The sequence below is a fragment of the Thamnophis sirtalis genome, unplaced genomic scaffold, assembly GCF_051295495.1.
Source record: "Thamnophis sirtalis isolate CommonGarterSnake01/CBP01778 unplaced genomic scaffold, rThaSir2_p1.2 scaffold_11, whole genome shotgun sequence".
Lineage (NCBI taxonomy): Eukaryota > Metazoa > Chordata > Lepidosauria > Squamata > Natricidae > Thamnophis > Thamnophis sirtalis.
The window spans coordinates 11,042,471-11,061,555 of record NW_028261391.1 but is presented as its reverse complement, the minus strand read 5'-3'; the positions used below and the strand labels follow the sequence as shown (position 1 = coordinate 11,061,555).

The following is a 19,085-nucleotide window of genomic DNA, read 5'->3' as shown; positions in this document are numbered from 1 at the left end:
TCTAATCTGAAAGACGGGAAGTAAAATAAAATAAAAAGGGGCGATAAAATACTATTTCAGTCATCCATCCTTAAAAACGATTGTAAACAATTCTTCTTGGGCCTCTAGAAGCAGTTCTGCAGAATAAGGAAAGTAATGAAGCCGTATTCTTTGCCAAATTGATGAGTAACTAGCTGTTCCCCAAAAGCTCGTTCAATAGATCTGTGTTTGTTTATATCGACTCTACCCTGAATTAAGGGATTAAGACAAGTTTATATCGAGATCCATATCTGTGTCTCTATTTTAGGAGAAACATTTTTTCCACAAAGTGAACGAAAAACTTTCTAAACCAAACATCTTCATCCTGAACAATCGCTGGGATGCTTCTGCATCAGAACCTGAATACATGGAGGACGTGAGTTACGGATTCGTCATTTTCTTGGGGAAAGGAGTTGATGGGTGCTTAGAGTGGCACTTAAGTCCTTACATTCATTTAAGGCAGGGGTGTCACACTCAATTTCACTGAGGGCCGCACATCAGGGTTGTATTTGACCGCGGGGGGTGAGGACAGTTCAACGTCACTTGTGTCCGGGGTGCCTGTGGTGGCCTGAAGGCTCTGCCAGTGAAAATAGGCTCCCAAGCTCCGTTTTCGGCTGTGACGGCTTCCTGCAACCCTCTGTCAGGGAAAACGGAGCTCAGGAGAGCTGTGTACATCCTCCCAAGCTCCGTTTTTGGCTGTGAAGGCTTCCTGCAACCCTCTGCCAGCGAAAACGGAGCTCAGGAGGGTTGTGCACATCCTCCCAAGCTCCGTTTTCGGCTGTGACGGCCTCCTGCAACCCTCTGCCAGCGAAAACGGAGCTCAGGAGGGTTGTGCACATCCTCCCAAGCTCCGTTTTCGGCTGTGACGGCCTCCTGCAACCCTCTGTCAGGGAAAACGGAGCTCAGGAGGGCTGTGCACATCCTCCCAAGCTCCGTTTTTGGCTGTGAAGGCTTCCTGCAACCCTCTGTCAGGGAAAACGGAGCTCAGGAGAGCTGTGTACATCCTCCCAAGCTCCGTTTTTGGCTGTGAAGGCTTCCTGCAACCCTCTGTCAGGGAAAACGGAGCTCAGGAGAGCTGTGTACATCCTCCCAAGCTCCGTTTTTGGCTGTGAAGGCTTCCTGCAACCCTCTGCCAGCGAAAACGGAGCTCAGGAGGGTTGTGCACATCCTCCCAAGCTCCGTTTTCGGCTGTGACGGCCTCCTGCAACCCTCTGCCAGCGAAAACGGAGCTCAGGAGGGTTGTGCACATCCTCCCAAGCTCCGTTTTCGGCTGTGACGGCCTCCTGCAACCCTCTGTCAGGGAAAACGGAGCTCAGGAGGGCTGTGCACATCCTCCCAAGCTCCGTTTTTGGCTGTGAAGGCTTCCTGCAACCCTCTGTCAGGGAAAACGGAGCTCAGGAGAGCTGTGTACATCCTCCCAAGCTCCGTTTTTGGCTGTGAAGGCTTCCTGCAACCCTCTGTCAGGGAAAACGGAGCTCAGGAGAGCTGTGTACATCCTCCCAAGCTCCGTTTTTGGCTGTGAAGGCTTCCTGCAACCCTCTGCCAGCGAAAACGGAGCTCAGGAGGGTTGTGCACATCCTCCCAAGCTCCGTTTTCGGCTGTGACGGCCTCCTGCAACCCTCTGCCAGCGAAAACGGAGCTCAGGAGGGTTGTGCACATCCTCCCAAGCTCCGTTTTTGGCTGTGACGGCCTCCTGCAACCCTCTGTCAGGGAAAATGGAGCTCAGGAGGGCTGTGCACATCCTCCCAAGCTCCGTTTTTGGCTGTGAAGGCTTCCTGCAACCCTCTGCCAGCGAAAACGGAGCTCAGGAGGGTTGTGCACATCCTCCCAAGCTCCGTTTTCGGCTGTGACGGCCTCCTGCAACCCTCTGCCAGCGAAAACGGAGCTCAGGAGGGTTGTGCACATCCTCCCAAGCTCCGTTTTTGGCTGTGACGGCCTCCTGCAACCCTCTGTCAGGGAAAACGGAGCTCAGGAGGGCTGTGCACATCCTCCCAAGCTCCGTTTTCGGCTGTGACGGCCTCCTGCAACCCTCTGCCAGTGAAAACGGAGCTCAGGAGGGCTGTGCACATCCTCCCAAGCTCCGTTTTTGGCTGTGACGGCCTCCTGCAACCCTCTGTCAGGGAAAACGGAGCTCAGGAGGGCTGTGCACATCCTCCCAAGCTCCGTTTTCGGCTGTGACGGCCTCCTGCAACCCTCTGTCAGGGAAAACGGAGCTCAGGAGGGCTGTGCACATCCTCCCAAGCTCCGTTTTCGGCTGTGACGGCCTCCTGCAACCCTCTGCCAGTGAAAACGGAGCTCAGGAGGACTGTGCACATCCTCCCAAGCTCCGTTTTTGGCTGTGACGGCCTCCTGCAACCCTCTGCCAGGGAAAACGGAGCTCAGGAGGACTGTGCACATCCTCCCAAGCTCCGTTTTCGGCTGTGACGGCCTCCTGCAACCCTCTGTCAGGGAAAACGGAGCTCAGGAGGACTGTGCACATCCTCCCAAGCTCCGTTTTCGGCTGTGACGGCCTCCTGCAACCCTCTGCCAGTGAAAACGGAGCTCAGGAGGACTGTGCACATCCTCCCAAGCTCCGTTTTCGGCTGTGACGGCCTCCTGCAACCCTCTGTCAGGGAAAACGGAGCTCAGGAGGACTGTGCACATCCTCCCAAGCTCCGTTTTTGGCTGTGACGGCCTCCTGCAACCCTCTGCCAGCAAAAACGGAACTCAGGAGGGCTGTGCACATCCTCCCAAGCTCCGTTTTTGGCTGTGACGGCTTCCTGCAACCCTCTGCCAGCAAAAACGGAGCTAGGGAAGCCTGCAGAGGCATTGTGATCCAGTTCGTGGGCCTTGAGTTTGACACCCCTGATTTAAGGTGACAGTCAAGGAAATCTTATGAATTCAGAGATTTTCTTCCCAAAGTACAGAGGCAGTACAGAGAAATTAGAAGTTGCTTTTTGTGTCTTGTAAATGGATGGGAGACTGACTGATGATCCCGTGCACTATCATTGTCATTCTGCAGGTACGCAAACAGCACATGGAGCGTTGCCTGACTTTCTTGGTGGATGAGCTCAGGGTTGTGGACCGTTCTGAAGCCCAAAACCGAATTTTCTTTGTTTCAGCCAAGGAAGTTCTCAGTGCAAGGAAACAAAAAGCTCAGGGCATGCCTGAAGGAGGTGTGTATTCTGTCAGACCTGGAAGCCATATTTTGCCTTGGGCCTTCAGGCCTGCCACATTTAATACTGTGGGAAACTGGGAGGGGGGTTTATATGGAGCATGGGAAATGTAGTCAAAATAATATTCCCTTCTCCAAGAGTCGAGGACACCTTGCCCTGCGCCTGGAGTGGTGTGACTGGGAGGCTTCTCCAGTGTTGGATGGCGCCCGATTGGATGATGTGATGGACATGTGGGAGCTGGGCAGGGACTTGAACAATCACTTGGGTGGGGAAAACCTGAAAGCTTTCAGATTCGGGTTTTCCCAGATGTGCCAATATGACATCTCTAATAAAATGGATCTTTGGGGAAACTCGAGCCTCAGAGTCTTCTTTCGTTAGGGGTGTTTCTTGGAACCCTGACAGATTGCAAATTAGGTCCGCTTTCTAGCGGTGATGGTCCTTAACATCTTTTGAAGGTTGGCTATTTTTTTTTCCACCCCTGAAGCACCCGTCAATCCTAAGTCTCCTGCAGCTTCAAGAAATTGTCTCTTCACCCACTTTTTTGTCTTCCCTTGTAGGTGGCGCAATCGCTGAGGGATTTCAGACACGGTTCCAGGAGTTCCAGCATTTCGAAAAAATATTTGAGGTAAACCTCCAGAGTGTCTAAAGCAGATTGGACCTATGTACATATAGTCTATGTCATCCATAAATCTGTCCATTCCAGGATTATCTGCAGAAATAAAGGCATTTTGAGCTTGGTGGGTTTTCTTAGAGAGACAGAAGAGAGCTGCATTCAAATAATTATGAATGACTCTTACATTCAGCTAGCTTTGCACATTAGTGCAACGTGTAGTTCTGTTCTCTTCCAGTGACTATCTTGTTCATCGGAAAGTCAAGAGAATCCAACTGTTTTTCTATCGTAGATGTTTCTAGGTTACGCTTATTATATTTCTGTGTTCTCCAGGGCTGCAGTTTTATTCTTGCGGAAATACAATTTCTTTTTTCTATTTTTAGATTCAGTCATAAAAACATGACGTAACTGACCTCTTTCTCTCTGCCCGCCATGTTTTACTCTGAATATGACAACAACGGATGTACTTCCTGTATCCGATACTTGGCAGCTAAGAGTGAATTTATATTGAACTACTGCTGATAACATGGCATTACCCGGGCATTTATTTATAGGGGGGAAATATCCAGATCAAATATAATTTCTAATGTTGAATTTTCCCCCTACCAGAGGGAGCCCCCCTGTGGAGTACTGTGAAGCCGTTACCATGGCAACTCCCCTGTGCTGTGCAGTAGAAGCCATTTTACGGTCGTACAGTAGAAGCCATTTTAAGGCACAGCAGGCTGTAGCTTAACAGAACACCCACACAGTATTTATTTCCAGGGAGTAAGTCTTCTGTGTACCAAGTTTGGGGGAAATTGCTCGAAGTGTTTCAGAGTTATGCTGGGACACATGCACACACACACACACACACATATAATCATTCTTAAAATGCTTCTGGGGTCTGTGGGACTAGTAGGCAATGGTAAAGCATGGTCTTCATTGTAATGTGAGAAAACTTGGATGACCGCCATTTCCTTCCCCGTTCTAGAAGGCAGCAAAGGTTGATATGAGACATCACAGAAGAAGCGTTGCGGTTCTCACAAATTAGGAACTAGTCTGATCCTTGTTAGCTGCCATTAGACGCTTAATGCTGGATGGAGAAGCTGGATGGCCATGTGACTATATGTATTGTTGACTATCATTGGTCTTGTGGTGTATGCCACCATGTCCTATCATGGCGTGTCTTTTTTGTGGCAGCCCAGCCTGCATCACCATTGACTGAGGTAGTTTGCAAACACTGTTTAAGAAATAAAAGAGGAGGAGGAGGAAGAGATGTACGACAATCACGTTTCCCTGATTCAGGTCTTGCCCAGCTTCAGAGATCAAAATTCTTGACTAAGAAGGAACTTGAGTGTTCTCTCAAAAAAAGCTGTAGTGTTATGAATGCTTTGCTAACACCTTTTGTAGAAAACACAACCCAGAATCTTCTCTTTGCATGAAAATCAGTTCTCAGCATCTCTAAGAAGAGTGGAGAAATGCAGGGTGGGTAGAATGGAGGCAAATTTGAAAAAGGATAAAGGGCTGTGGACGTCTTCAGGAGAAAAACGAACCAACTGTAAATAGCCAAGCAGCCTGCAGGGAACTGGTGGCGCAGTGCTTAGAATGCGGTATTGCAGGCTAACTCTGCATTCCACTGCCAGGAGTTCGATCTTGACTGGGTCAAGGTTGACTCAGCCTTTCATCCTTCCGCGGTAAAATGAGGACCCAGATTGTTGGGGGCAAACCGCTTAGAGAGGGTTGTAAAGCACTGTGAAGCGGTATATGTGTCTAAGGGCTGTTGCTATAAATGATCACATCTGCTATATAAAAATAGCAATAGCGCTTAGACTTATATACCGCTTCACAGTGCTTTACAGCCCTTTCTAAGCGGTTTAAAGAGTCAGCATATTTGCCCCCAACAATCCGGGTCCTCATTTTACCCACCTCAGAAAGATGGAAGGCTGAGTCAACCTTGAGCCGAGTGAGAATTGAACTCCCAGAGTGAGCAGTGAGTTAGCCCTGCAGTACTGTATAATAGGCACGTGGTGGCTCAGTGGCTAAGATGCTGAGCTTGTCGATCAGAAAGGTCGGCAGTTTTAGCGGTTCGAATCCCTAGCGCCGCGTAACAGAGTGAGCGCCCATTACTTGTTTCAGCTTCTGCCAACCTAGCAGTTCGAAAGCATGTAAAAAATGCAAGTAGAAAAATAGGGACCACCTTTGGTGGAAAGGTAACAGCGTTCCGTGCGCCTTCGGAGGTTAGTCATGTTGGCACATGACCACGGAGACGTCTTCGGACAGCGCTGGCTCTTCGGCTTTGAAACGGAGATGAGCACCGCCCCCTAAAATTGGGAATGACTAGCATGTCTTACTTACTTACTTACTTACTTATCTTACTGCATTCTAACCACTGCCCCACCACAGCTCTTATTTATCGTCTCTTAAGACCTGGAGGACTTGTGACTGACAGCCTTGAAGGAAATAATGAGAAATGTTCTGTCCTTTTTTTTGTTTTGCTTTAGGATTGGCGGTCAGTTTAGAAAGCCAAACACCTGTATTAAGCCAGGCCACCCAAAATCCAGGGAACGGCTAGCCAAGTCGTTCAACTGACCTCTTGAAGATGGGCCTGGCTAGAGATGAACTCTTAAAGCAGGGGTGTCCAAATTTGGGAACTTAAAAGACCTGTGGACTTCAACTCCCAGAATTCCCCAGCCAGCATGGCTGGCTGGGGAATTCTGGGAGTTGAAGTCCACAAGTCTTTTAAGTTCCCAAGTTTAGACCCCCCTGTCTTAAAGTGTTGGCTGAAAGGTTTTCCTGCTCCAATACAGACCTCTCTCTGTCCTGATTCTTGTCAATGAGAGGGATCGTGTGAACTGATTGTCTGCTTTTATTATCTTCTCTCTTTTTTTCAACCCTGAGGTATGGCTAATGTTTCTTATAGCTTCCTACTCTGGACTTGTTTGTTGTATAGTCTGCCCTCTTCTACCTGTTTGCTGACCTGGAATTGGACTTTTCCTGCGAATCTCGTCTAGCTCTAACAATGTGCTCTTGTTCGTGTGAATCACTTGCTTTTTCATTGCTGATTTCTAGATCTACTTCGTCGAGCGTAATGGCTCTTGTCTATTATTTCTATTTTATATCTCCTTTGCTTCTTACTCTCTCTTTTTTTTTTGGCCGATAACCCTTATTAAGGTTGAGAGTGTGCGCTGCAATTTTAGGTTCTGTTAGGATACATTCAAGAGTCTAGGAGAATGCAGTGAAGAAGAAAATAAACTCTTTCTCTTGGTAAATGGGAATAAACACTTGAACTGTTAATACCACTTTATAATGCCTTGGTAAGGCCACACTTGGAATATGGCATTCAGTTTTGGTCGCCACGATCTAGAAAAGATGTGGAGACTCTAGAAAGAATGCAGAGAAGAGCAACAAAGATGATTAGGGGAGTGGAGGCTAAAACACATAAAGAACAGTTGCAGGAACTGGGTATGTTTAGTTTAATGGAAAGAAGGACTAGGGGAGACATGATAGCAGTCTTCCAATATCTCAGGGGCTGCCACAAAGAAGAAGGAGTCAAACTATTCTCCAAGGCACCTGAAGGTAGAACAAGAAGCAATGGGTGGAAATTAATCAAGAAGAGAAGAAACCTGAAATTAAGGAGAAATTTACTGATAGTTAGAACAATTAATCAATGGAACAGCTTGCCTCCAGAAGTTGTGAATGCTCCAACACTGGAAGTCTTTAAGAAGATGCTGGATAGCCATTTGTCTGAAGTGGTGTAGGATTTCCTGTCTAGGCCGGGGGTTGGACTAGAAGACCTCCAAGGTCCCTTCCAACTCTGCTATCGTATTGTAAAATGTTTAATGTTTTACTGAACCGCCAGTAACTGTTCAGATGTTACCCTAGCCTTTGGCAGTTCGAATCTCACCAGCTCAAGGTTGACTCAGCCTTCCATCCTTCCGAGGTGGGTAAAATGAGGACTCAGATTGTTGGGGGCAAATAGGCTGACTCTGTAAACCGCTTAGAGAGGGCTGTAAAGCACTGTGAAGTGGTACATCAGTCTAAGTGCTACTGCTACTTCTAGCTGCAGACTTTCAAAAACTCAAAATGGCAGCCCCTCTGGCGCAAATTGAAGCTCCTCCCACTTATGTGCTTTACATATCCCTCGGACACCTCCAATATATGCATTCTCCTCATTTTCCCACTAGCTTCTCAGGAGTTCATCCAATCCGTAATATAAATCACCCATAGCAGCTAATTCTGTTGAGATTCCCAATTGCTGGCGTTAAGTGGATTTATTTTATTTTTTTGGTTAATTGTTGCCTTTATCGTTCTTTTTACTTTCTACACATTACTGTTAGCTGAACTGTAAAAGAGAGCAGGATTTCACTGCTCTAGAGTTGGGGTTTTGGTTACTGCTTGTCCTTTTTTTGTTGTGGTTCTGTGTGTTTTGTTTTTCTCCCCACCCCCTTTGCTTTATTTTATACCCATGTATACCTCTGATCGCATCAGAGCGTTCTCTGAAAAGCTCGAAATTCCCCAGTGTTTTTGATGACGGAATTGCAGTAATGTGTGTTGTGGCTTGGGCCCCTCGCAGGAGTGTATCTCGCAGTCAGCTGTGAAAACCAAGTTTGAGCAGCACACTATCAGAGCTAAACAGATCCTTGAGACTGTGAAAAACATTATGGACAACGTAAATGTGGAGGCAGCCCATCAAAGGTAGGTCTCTCCTGTTGCATTTGCCTTGTTGCCCAAAACCGAACAAAACCACCAGGTTGCGCTGACCTTTTCTCACCCATTAGTAGGAGGGGAGTAGAGCAGAGGAGGAAAGCAGGTTTGGAGACTTTGCCCGTGACACTGGAGTGTTTGTTTGTTTGTTTGTTTGTTTGTTTGTTTGTTTCATTTGTATGCCGCCCTTTTCCCCAAGGGGACTCAGGGCGGCTCACAACTCAAACAAGGGAAGGGGGATACAGACAATTTGACAACAACACAAAACAAAACATAATTTAAAAGCGCAACAATCATACCATTTGAGATAGGGGCAACGATTCTTTAGCCCCAGGCCTGTCGGAACAGCCAGGTTTTAAGGGCTATGCGGAAGGCCTGGAGGGTGGTGAGGGTTCGAATCTCCACAGGGAGTTCGTTCCAGAGGGTCGGAGCAGCCACAGAGAAGGCCCTCCTCCGGGTAGTCGCCAGTCGACACTGGCCGGCGGATGGAATTCGGAGGAGGCCTAATCTGTGGGATCTAATCGGTCTGGTGGAGGTAATTGGCCCGTTCCTGAGTTCCTAGAGTCCCATGGAAACACGGAACGGTCTTCAACTCACGTTTATTATTAATATTCATTCATTCAAGAGCCATGGTGGCGCATGTGGTTAGAGTGAAGTACTGCAAGCTACTTCTGCTGACTGCTGGCTGCCTGCAATTTGGCAGTTCGAATCTCGAATCTCATGGCCATTTTTGCGAAGGGAGAGGGGGGGTTTCAGGAGACCAAAAATGCTTTATTCAGTGTATGACACATCCAGATTTTCACCCTCTTTTTTGAGGGAAAAAGCTGCATCTTATACTCCGAAATAATTAAGTAATGAATGCCTGGCTTCAGGCAGGGAGTGATCTACAGAATTATCTGGGTTCCATGATAATCAAAAGGTATATGTGACCCTTTAATATCAACGTTAAGCACATTGCTCAAAGGACCAGGATTAAGACCAGAGGAGAAAAACAGTCTTAAAATGGGTTTGAGCTGCAAATTGAATTGGTTCTCCCTGCTCTTAATTTTGCCTGGAATCTACCTAGTAGGGTTGGTAAGTCCCTCTGTTAGTCTGAGTTCATGTCCACCAGAGGCTGTTGGCTGCTTTTCCCCCTGCCTTAGAGTGCATTCGATGGAAGAGCGAGAAGACCAGAAGGACAGGTTGGAATTTGTACGAAACCAGCTCAACCTTTTAACAGATGAGGTTAAGAAGAAAATTAAAGATGTTACGGAAGAAGTTGCCAACAAGGTAAGTAGCCAAGAGATCTGTCCCGAATCCCTAACTCCGTTCTCAGCACATGGGTTTTCCACATAACCACCCCAATGGCAGGATTCAAATATTTTTACTACCAGTTCTGTGGGTATGGCTTGGTGGGCATGACGTGGCTTGGTGGGCATGACAGGGGAAAGTTACTGCAAACCCCCATTTCCTCCCGATCAGCTGGGACTCGGGAGGCAGGGAATAGATTTGGCGTGGCCTGTCAGAGGTGGTATTTACCGGTTCTCTGAACTCAAAATTTCTGCTACCGGTTCTCCAGAACTGGTCAGAACCTGCTGAATACCACCTCTGACCCTCCCGGAGCAGTAACCATGGGTGTATGAAGCCATACCTAGTTCATTTGTCAGGGTTCCGACAAATGCCCTAATTAAATCATGAGCCTCTGTAAATCCATTAGTTGGCATGTACCCAAGTGAAGCCAGCTTTGACCCCACGGCCCGAATATGTGAGTTGGCACATGTCCTCACTGAGCTTTTAGCAGTGTTGGTACCTGCTCCACCACTACAAAATTCTTGTAGGCTAAGCGGTGGAAATCTCTCGAGTAATTGGAGGTAGGCTGCTTATCTTACATCAAATCTTCCCTCCCTTTTATTTTGGAAGCAATTATTAGCCTACCCTGCAGGGCTCTAAAGAGGTTATCAGGTTGTAGTGGAAAGATGTCACTCGTTTCTCCTGACTCCTTACTCAGTCATGTGTCATGTTTTCTAGGTGTCTTCTGCCATGACTGATGAAATCTGTCGGCTTTCAGTTTTGGTAGATGAGTTTAGCTCTGATTTCCATCCATCTCCACAAGTTTTGAAACTTTATAAAAGTGTAAGTTCTCTCCATTGGCTTTCCATTCCTTGGCTAGTGTTGATTTCTGTGGATTGGTTTTGGTGTGTGTGTGTGTGTGAGTGTGTGTGTGTGTGACTGACTTGCATATCAACTACTTGAGCATCATATGTACCAATTCCTGTGATGTTAATACGTAGAGTTCAGAACTGGTCAAAGTTGCATACTTGCCTTGTGATGTTTTAGCAAAAGGGGGAATAAATCTGGCTTCATGGTAAAGCTCATGGTTTTCCTTTTGCCAGGAACTCAGCAAGCACCTAGAGGAAGGATTGGGAAGGAACCTGGCAGTCCGTTGCTCCAGCGAAGTCAACAGCTCTATGCATCAATCCCAGCAAGAAATAATTGGTAAAGAAGAATGAATAAATACTGACCTTTTGACTTCTCCCCTTCCCTCACCCTGCATATGTGTGTGCTTATATATGGAATTCATTTCAAGAGTCAACTCTTGCCCTCAGTTACTTAAAACACCAAAAATTTTTTTTAAAAACCCTATAGTGTCATTTCTGAAAACGACGCTATAGGACACTGCACACCAGAAACAACCAGACACAAGGACAGTTTTTTCCTGAATGCCATCACTAAACAACTAATTCCCACAACACTGTCAAAATATCTACTGTATTACTATTCTACAATATCTACTGTATACTATTTGGCAGCTATCATAAAAGCCAACACAGTTCTAGGCTACATAAAACAAGGGATAGAATCAAGATCACGTGTGAAGTGTTAATACCACTTTATAATGTCTTGGTGAGGCCACACCTGGAATGCAGCATTCACTTTTGGTCACCACGATGTAAAAAAGGATGTGGAAACTCTGGAGAGAGTGCAGAGAAGAGCAACAAAGATGATTAGGGGACTGGAGACTAAAACACATGAAGAACGGTTGCAGGAACTGGGTATGTCTAGTTTAATAAAAAGAAGGACTAGGGGAGATATGATAGCAGTCTTCCAATATCCCAGGGGTTGCCACAAAGAAGAGGGAGTCAAACTATTTTCCAAGGCACCTGAGGGTAGAACAAGAAGCAATGGGTGGAAACTAATCCTCAGCTTTGTTGGCTGAGGAACTCTGGGAGTTGAAGTCCACAGGTCTTAAAGTTGCCAAGGTTGGAGACCACTGTTCTAAATAATGCCATCCTTATAGCTTTGGGTCTGGGTTTCTTGGAGAAGCAAGAAAAAAACCCCGTTTAATATGCTTTTTTTTTCACTCGAGGCTTTTGTTTTTCTTCCGCTCTAGAAAATCTGCAGTCCCTCTTGCCTTTGGAGGTCCAGAACAAGCTCCATTTGCTGATTCCATGCCGGCAATTCGACCTGAGCTACGATTTGAACTGCAACACCCTTTGCTCAGATTTTCAAGAGGATATCACCTTTCGTTTCTCCCTGGGCTGGGCGTCCCTTCTTAGTCGCTTCCTAGGATCTCAACACGCCCATCGGGTCCTGCTCACCATGGCCGAACCGGCTCTTTCGGTGAGTGCTTCAGGTGATTTCATTCTAGTGCTTGCGTAGATGGGGGTCTTCATGCATGCTATTCTATTCAAATGGGTTTGAATAGCGGAGATTGTTCCTGAGACCAGTCACGGGTCATGATTTTGAGCAGCTGCCAGAAACAGTGGTAAGGGAACCTTGTGGTACCTGAGTGCCACGGTTCCACCACAAAACCGCGGAGTACAAAATCGCGCTCGACGAAAGCGCGCATTTGACGTCATCACAGCGCGACGAAAACATCGCGCTGTGATCGAAAAATGTAAAAATAAAGCGAAAACCTTACCCTAGCCCCCCCAAACCTAACCCTAAACCTAACCCTTAACCTAACCCTAAATCTAACCCTAAACCTAACCGTTAACGTAACGCTAAACCTAACGCTAACCCTTAACCTAACGCTAAACGTAACGCCAACGCTCTAACCCTAACCCTTAACCTAACCCTAACCCTAAACCTAACCCTTACCTTTATGTGAATCGGCTTGCTTTAATTTTAATTTTATTTAAATTTTTAATTTTTTTTGTCACGCTGTGATGACGTCACATGCGCGCTTTCGTCGATCGCGATTTTGTCCTCCGCGGTTTTGACGGGTCACGAGTGCCACTGGTTGTGCTTGACTGTTCGGAAGGATCATCATCGTCATCTCCTTTTAGCGACCCCATAATCCCTTGCGGGGTGGAGTCTGGGCAACCAAATGGAGCTAGCGGTGTGTTTTAATGGCCGGATGCTCTACCTGTTGCCAATGCAGAGTTTTTTTTCAGCAGATATATTCTCAGTGTGCCAAGAGAGAGAAATATCTGCCTTTACCTAGGATTGAACTCCAACTCTAGGCCACCCCACCACTCACTGTTCAGAAGGATGCCCCTGATGAAATAGCAGAGAACTAGACTCTTTCCCAAATTTGATGCACCGGATATCTTCTTCAGACGTACCCTTGGTAGCATTTGATTGGCTCATGAAGGCACGAATGGAGAGCTCTTACGAATAACCCAGCACTCTCCCTGAGCAGACTTTCTGCAAAGTTTATTATTATGTAAAACATTTCTATAGCTACCCATCTTTTAATCAACGCTGGGCAACTCCCAGTCAAAAATTAGAAGAGATATAAAAGCAGCTTGCTGGCTGCCTGCAATTTGGCAGTTCGAATCTCACCAGGTTCAAGGTTGATTCAGCCTTCCATCCTTCCGAGGTGGGTAAGATGAGGACCCAGATTGTTGGGGGCAAATATGCTGCCTCTGTAAACTGTTTGGAGAGGGCTGTAAAGCACTATGAAGCGGTATATAAGTCTTAAGCGCTATTGCTGTTGCTATTTTAAAGCGAACTCAATTTATTAAAACATTGAAAGCAGCAAAACCGGGCGCCCATCTCTTCTAATGTGTAGTTATTCTCCCAAAGCTTGGGGAAAACGCTGGTCCTTAAAGCCTTGTGGAAGGCTAAAAGGTTCAAGGCCTGTTGAACATCATGGGATAGAGAGGGTTCCATGGGGCAGAGGCTGCCACAGAAAAGGCACGCCTCCCAGCTCCCATCAGATGACAATATTTAGGGGAAAGGAATGTAGAAACGTGCCCGCCCTATCTGACTTGGTAAAGTGGGTAGATGTCCTTGGGGGAAGGCGACCTTGCAGGTAGCCATTTAGGTCTTGAAAAGTCACGACCAACACCCAGCAAGAAACTGGAAACCAGTACCACTCCTGCGATGGGGCCAACCAGAACGCAGCCGCGCGAGCGATCGTGGGTGCACCTCGTTTCACCCACGTAACACCTATCCTCCGCAAGCTGCACTGGCTGCCTGTTGATCTCCGGGTGTGCTTCAAGGTGCTAGTTGTCACCTACAAAGCCCTTCATGGTATTGGATCTGGGTACTTGAGAGACCGCCTACTGCCAATTACCTCCACTAGGCCAATCAGATCCCATAGATTAGGCCTCCTCCGAATTCCATCAGCCGGTCAATGTCGACTGGCAACTACCCGGAGGAGAGCCTTCTCGGTGGCTGCTCCGACCCTCTGGAACGAACTCCCCGTGGAGATTCGTACCCTCACCACCCTTCAGACCTTCCGCGTAGCCCTTAAAACCTGGCTGTCCCGACAGGCCTGGGGCTAAAGACTTCAACCCCACCCGAATAGTATGACTGTTGTGCTTTTTAACGATGTATTGTCTTTATGTGTATAACTTGTTTTGTACTTCCCCTCCCCTTGAATTGTGAGCCGCCCTGAGTCCCCCCAGGGAAAAGGGCGGCATACAAATAAAGTTAAAATAAATAAATAAACCTAGAGGGTGCCTTTACTGTGCGCACTGCTAGATTCTAGACCGGGTGAAGTTTCTGGGTGGCCTTCAGGGGGAGTCCCATCACGTAGAGCGCAATGCAGCAATCCAGAGAGGTGGTGATCAAGGCATGAGTTGACCACAAGCAACAGGAGTTTGCATTCTTCTTCCCTAGATCCCTAGATCTCTTGCCTCCACTCCTTGCACCAGTGTCCCCAGTCTAAGCGCGGAGAGTGCTCCACAGGATGAGCTCATGATTTCCTTGGTCACCAATCTGGCATCATTGACATCTCGGACTTCCATGACTGTTATCATCGTTGGTGGTCTGGTGAGTGCCATGACCCATCTCTGCCTTAGTGGGGGGGGGGGTGTTCTGTCTTATACCAGCCCCTTCTGCTCAAACAACCCAACTCTCCTGATCTGGATCAAGATCTACTCATCTTTCCAGGTCGAAGCCTGTCCCAAAACGTATTTCATATAGCTTTTACTAGATGACTAGCAAGATGAACTCTTAGCTGTAGTGGCACAAAACTATTTTGCTATATAGCAGAATCACATTACATGCTGTACACACACACACACACACACACACAAAAGCCCCTATAATAACAGGAACAGGAAGTGCCTCACAGGAGCAGATAAGTCCTAGAGTGGCAGGAAATGCATCACAGAACAAGGGAGATGAATGCTAGAGAGGAATAAAGCTGCTTATCAGACAAACGTAACACCTGTATCTCACCAAAATACTTATTTTCTTATTATTTTCTTATTATAGGTCTTATTATTTTTGAGGTGCAGGAGGCGGCGAACGTGATCACTTGCTGTGTTGCAATATTTTTGAGGAGGGCTTATTTTCAGGGGAGAGCTTATTTTAGCACATGGTGTCAGCACCTCTCCATTAATTAATTAGGAAAGAAAGACCACAAGACTCCATGTGTGGAAATCAAGTGTACTTTTACTAATTAAGAATGATTAAAGGCATGGCGAAGCGAAGTCTGATTATTTAGGCACGAAAGCAATTGATATATAGAATAGCCCATTCCCCACCCCTTGGCATCACAGGTCCAGTCCAATCATAAGTCTTCCAAGTGTCAGGTGTGAGATAACTTCAAAAGGCATCACAAAGATGGAATGTTGGTGCCGTTAGTCCTGGCGGGAATCTCCTACGCATGCGTAGTCCGACAGGCAGCTGAGCTCCAGAACCTTCCTCCAGCACAATGAGTAACCCCTCCCAAATACCATGCCCTCCCTCCCTGTTTCATGGCAGCCGAAGCGATAGCAAAGCAGAGGCTGACACATGGGCTCAAAAGCCCGATTGGGCTTATTATCCAGGGAAGTCTTATTTTTGGAGAAACGGTAATAGTCTAGTCTAGACTAGTCTTTATTGTCATTGTATTTCATCTATACAGTGAAATTGGTTTTAGCCTCACTGGTGCAATGACAAAAAATGCAAACAACATAAATAGTATAAAGAATGATCCCTATGCAAGTGAAGGTCCACATTTTCCAATTGGAATGGTTTTTGATCAAGTGGTTCTCTTCCAGGTTTGGAGAACTGTGGGCTGGAAGGTCATCTCTCTTTCCCTGAGCATGTACGGGATGTTGTATCTCTATGAGAGGCTTACTTGGACAGCCAAAGCCAAGGAGCGGGCTTTCAAGCAACAGTTTGTCAACTATGCTACAGAAAAGCTGCAACAGATCATCAACTTCACCAGTGCCAACTGTAGCCATCAGGTGCAACAGTATGTCTGACCTCTTTTGTAATTGCATTACCCAACTCCCCCCTGGTAGCCGTATGGTATTACCTCTGGGCTGCTGATGGGATTGGGCGCTGCCGTTTTCTCTCCTAGGGAGATGGCCACCACGTTTGCTCGCCTCTGCCAGCAGGTTGATATCACAGAAACCAAACTGGAGAAGGAGATTGAACGATTGTCTCAAAAAATTACTCAGCTAGAAAAAATCCAGAACACCTCAAAGCATCTACGGTGAGTAAGCCCAGGAGTGTCAGTGCCTCGGATGAAAGATCAGGAATATTTGAATAGCAGACTATCCATCCATCCATCCATCCATCCATCATCTATCTATCTATCTATCTATCTATCTATCTATCTATCTATCTATCTATCTATCTATCTATCTCTATCCATCCATCCATCCATCCATCATCTCTATCTATCTATCTATCTATCTATCTATCTATCTATCTATCTATCTATCTATCTCTATCCATCCATCCATCCATCATCTCTATCTATCTATCTATCTATCTATCTATCTATCTATCTATCTATCTATCTATCATCTATCTATCTATATCTATCCATCTATCTATCTATCTATCTATCTATCTATATCTATCCATCTATCTATCCATCTATCTATCTATCTATCTATCTATCTATCTATCTATCTATCTATCTATCTATCATCTATCATCTATCTAATCTATCATATTTTTCGGAGTATAAGATGCACCTTTCCCCCCCCCCAAAAAAACAGGGTGAAAATCTGGGTGTGTCTTATACACTGAATACAAAATTTTTGGTCTACCAAAACCCTGCCCCCCCCCCTTCGCAAAAATAGATGTTCAGAGGGTTTGGGAGGCTTGCAAAGTGCTCCTTGGGTGCTGGGAAGGCAAAAACCAGCAAAAAACAGCCATTTGAGCTCATTTTTGGACCAGCCCCCAGAAGTACTCTACAAGCCTCCAAAGCTCTGCATGTCCCACCCCCCTTTATTTTGCAAAAAACAAGGTGTGCAGAGGGTTTGGGAGGCCTGCAGAGTGCAAAAACTTTTTTTTTTCATTTACCTCTTCAAAATCATGGTGCTTCTTATACTCTGAAAAATACGGTATCTATCTATCTATCTATCTATCTATCTATCTATCTATCTATCTAATTATCCATCCATCCATCATCTATCTATCTATCTATCTATCTATATCTATCTATCTATCTATCTATCTATCTATCTATCTATCTATCTATCTATCTATCTATCTATCTATCTATCTATCTATCTATCTAATTATCCATCCATCCATATATCTATCTCTATCTACAACAGTGCCAGAGAGGGGGGGGGAGGGAGAGAGAGGAGAGAGAGAGAGAAATTTTCTACTGTTTTATTATTATTAGCATATGGAATTGTTACAGTAATCAGGAGATCAGTGCTATTGCAGAGTAGGAGTTTGGCTTGCAAAGGTACCCAGCCCTGTTATAGGACACACTTGCACGCTTCCCATGGTGTACCACAGGAGGACGAGCTGCCTTTGCTCCAGAGAGAAAGACAAGTGGCTCCACCTGCAGCAATCAATCAAGGCCTCACAAGCAGGCACGGCAACTGGGAAGGTTCAGAGCCCTTGATTGCCTGCACAGAGCATCAACTTATCTCCCTGCTGAAGTGGTACCTATCTATCTACTCGCACAGAACATGCTTTCGAACTACAAGTGAGCAGAAGCTGAGGCGAATGACAGGAGTTCACCCTCCCATCTCCATTAAGCCTTTGAGCCACTGCACTTCTTAGTTATGCGAATGAACGGGTATCTGTGTCTAATTTAGATTCATTTAGAGAGGTACTTTTAATTTTAATTACTTTTTTATTTCAAACACTAATTTACCAGTTTTCCTCAAAACTGATAAATTACCCAACTGATTTACCCAACTGACTTGGGTATTGTTAATGTTTGAGGTCCCTGGAGGACTAATTATTTTCCTCCTTTTGTCTCGTAGGAAGAAAGCCGTTTGTCTTGAAGATGAATTTGACTGTTTTTCAAAGGATTTTCTCCAGAAAAAGAAGAGTGGAATTTGAAAGATTAGCACTGTTTCCCTCACAGGGATTTATCACATGGTTTTTTTTTTTTCCTGCTGCTTTGAGGACTCAGTTTCTCTGTTGCCACCCGGCCGTTCTGATACTTAGGCTATGAATTGTGCCCAAGAACTCGGGATGGGAGCAGTATTTACTACTGATTGAATCATTTTTCAACTTTTCATAAGATGAACTAATTTGTATCTTCTGTAGTATATCAAAATTTATTTGGAAATGTAAAAAAGTAAAGTATATAAAATAAATAGAGACCCGTAGTATTTTGTATAAATGTTTACACAAGAGTCAGCTTCTCTTGCTGGCATCCAGGACGATTCTTGTTTCACCCCAGTCCTATTATCATATTGTTGTTAATTCTCTGTGGCGATTTTTTCCCCCTGAAGACTCTTGTACAAACCAATATAGTATTACAGAACTCTGCCAATTTTTGAAAGAGATTTGTAGTGTTTGGCTACAGAGACAATCCATTTTCCTGATGCCATTCTAGGGTTTTCATTTGGCCGAAAGACGAATTAAATCTTCAAAGTGGCGTATTTAAAGCTGTATATTTTTACTGAGGGAATTCCTGGCTCGAGTCAGATTGATTTATCAGAAAAGTCTGGCTGTCCTTTTTCACCATTTCTCAGAATAAGCTTTGTTAGGCAGGCAAATGTTTTTCCCAAAAAAGATCTAGGAAACCAGAGTATTGTCACAAATTGGTAGGGGTGAACAGGATAGTATCTAATCTACAAAACGTAACATGCCACTCTTGCCACATGTCTATCAGCAGGACTGTTATAATGCCTGGATAGCTAAAATGCAGGTGTAAGTACAGTGTAAACTACTAATGCAGGTGTGTGTCAAACTCAAGGCCCATGGGCTGGATGTAGCCCACGGGGTGCTTAGATCTGGCCTGAAGGGCCGCCCTGGAAACCACGAAG

At 45.8% G+C, this 19,085-nt stretch overlaps 1 protein-coding gene across 2 annotated transcripts in view; it reads left to right on the top strand.

Annotated features, from left to right (window-relative positions):
• MFN1 (mitofusin 1) overlaps nucleotides 1-18,422 on the top strand; it is a 35,666-nt gene extending 17,244 nt beyond the window's left edge. For both annotated transcript variants that reach the window (XM_087725209.1, XM_087725210.1), the window contains 12 exons: nucleotides 287-394; nucleotides 3,020-3,173; nucleotides 3,731-3,798; nucleotides 8,336-8,457; nucleotides 9,609-9,735; nucleotides 10,474-10,578; nucleotides 10,839-10,941; nucleotides 11,837-12,066; nucleotides 14,518-14,670; nucleotides 15,888-16,084; nucleotides 16,193-16,327; nucleotides 18,072-18,422. In XM_087725209.1, the coding sequence (XP_087581335.1) occupies nucleotides 287-394; nucleotides 3,020-3,173; nucleotides 3,731-3,798; nucleotides 8,336-8,457; nucleotides 9,609-9,735; nucleotides 10,474-10,578; nucleotides 10,839-10,941; nucleotides 11,837-12,066; nucleotides 14,518-14,670; nucleotides 15,888-16,084; nucleotides 16,193-16,327; nucleotides 18,072-18,150 (1,581 nt within the window). In that variant the 3' untranslated portion in view covers nucleotides 18,151-18,422. The remainder of the gene's footprint in view (nucleotides 1-286; nucleotides 395-3,019; nucleotides 3,174-3,730; nucleotides 3,799-8,335; nucleotides 8,458-9,608; nucleotides 9,736-10,473; nucleotides 10,579-10,838; nucleotides 10,942-11,836; nucleotides 12,067-14,517; nucleotides 14,671-15,887; nucleotides 16,085-16,192; nucleotides 16,328-18,071) is intronic.
• The last annotated feature ends 663 nt before the right edge of the window (nucleotides 18,423-19,085 follow it).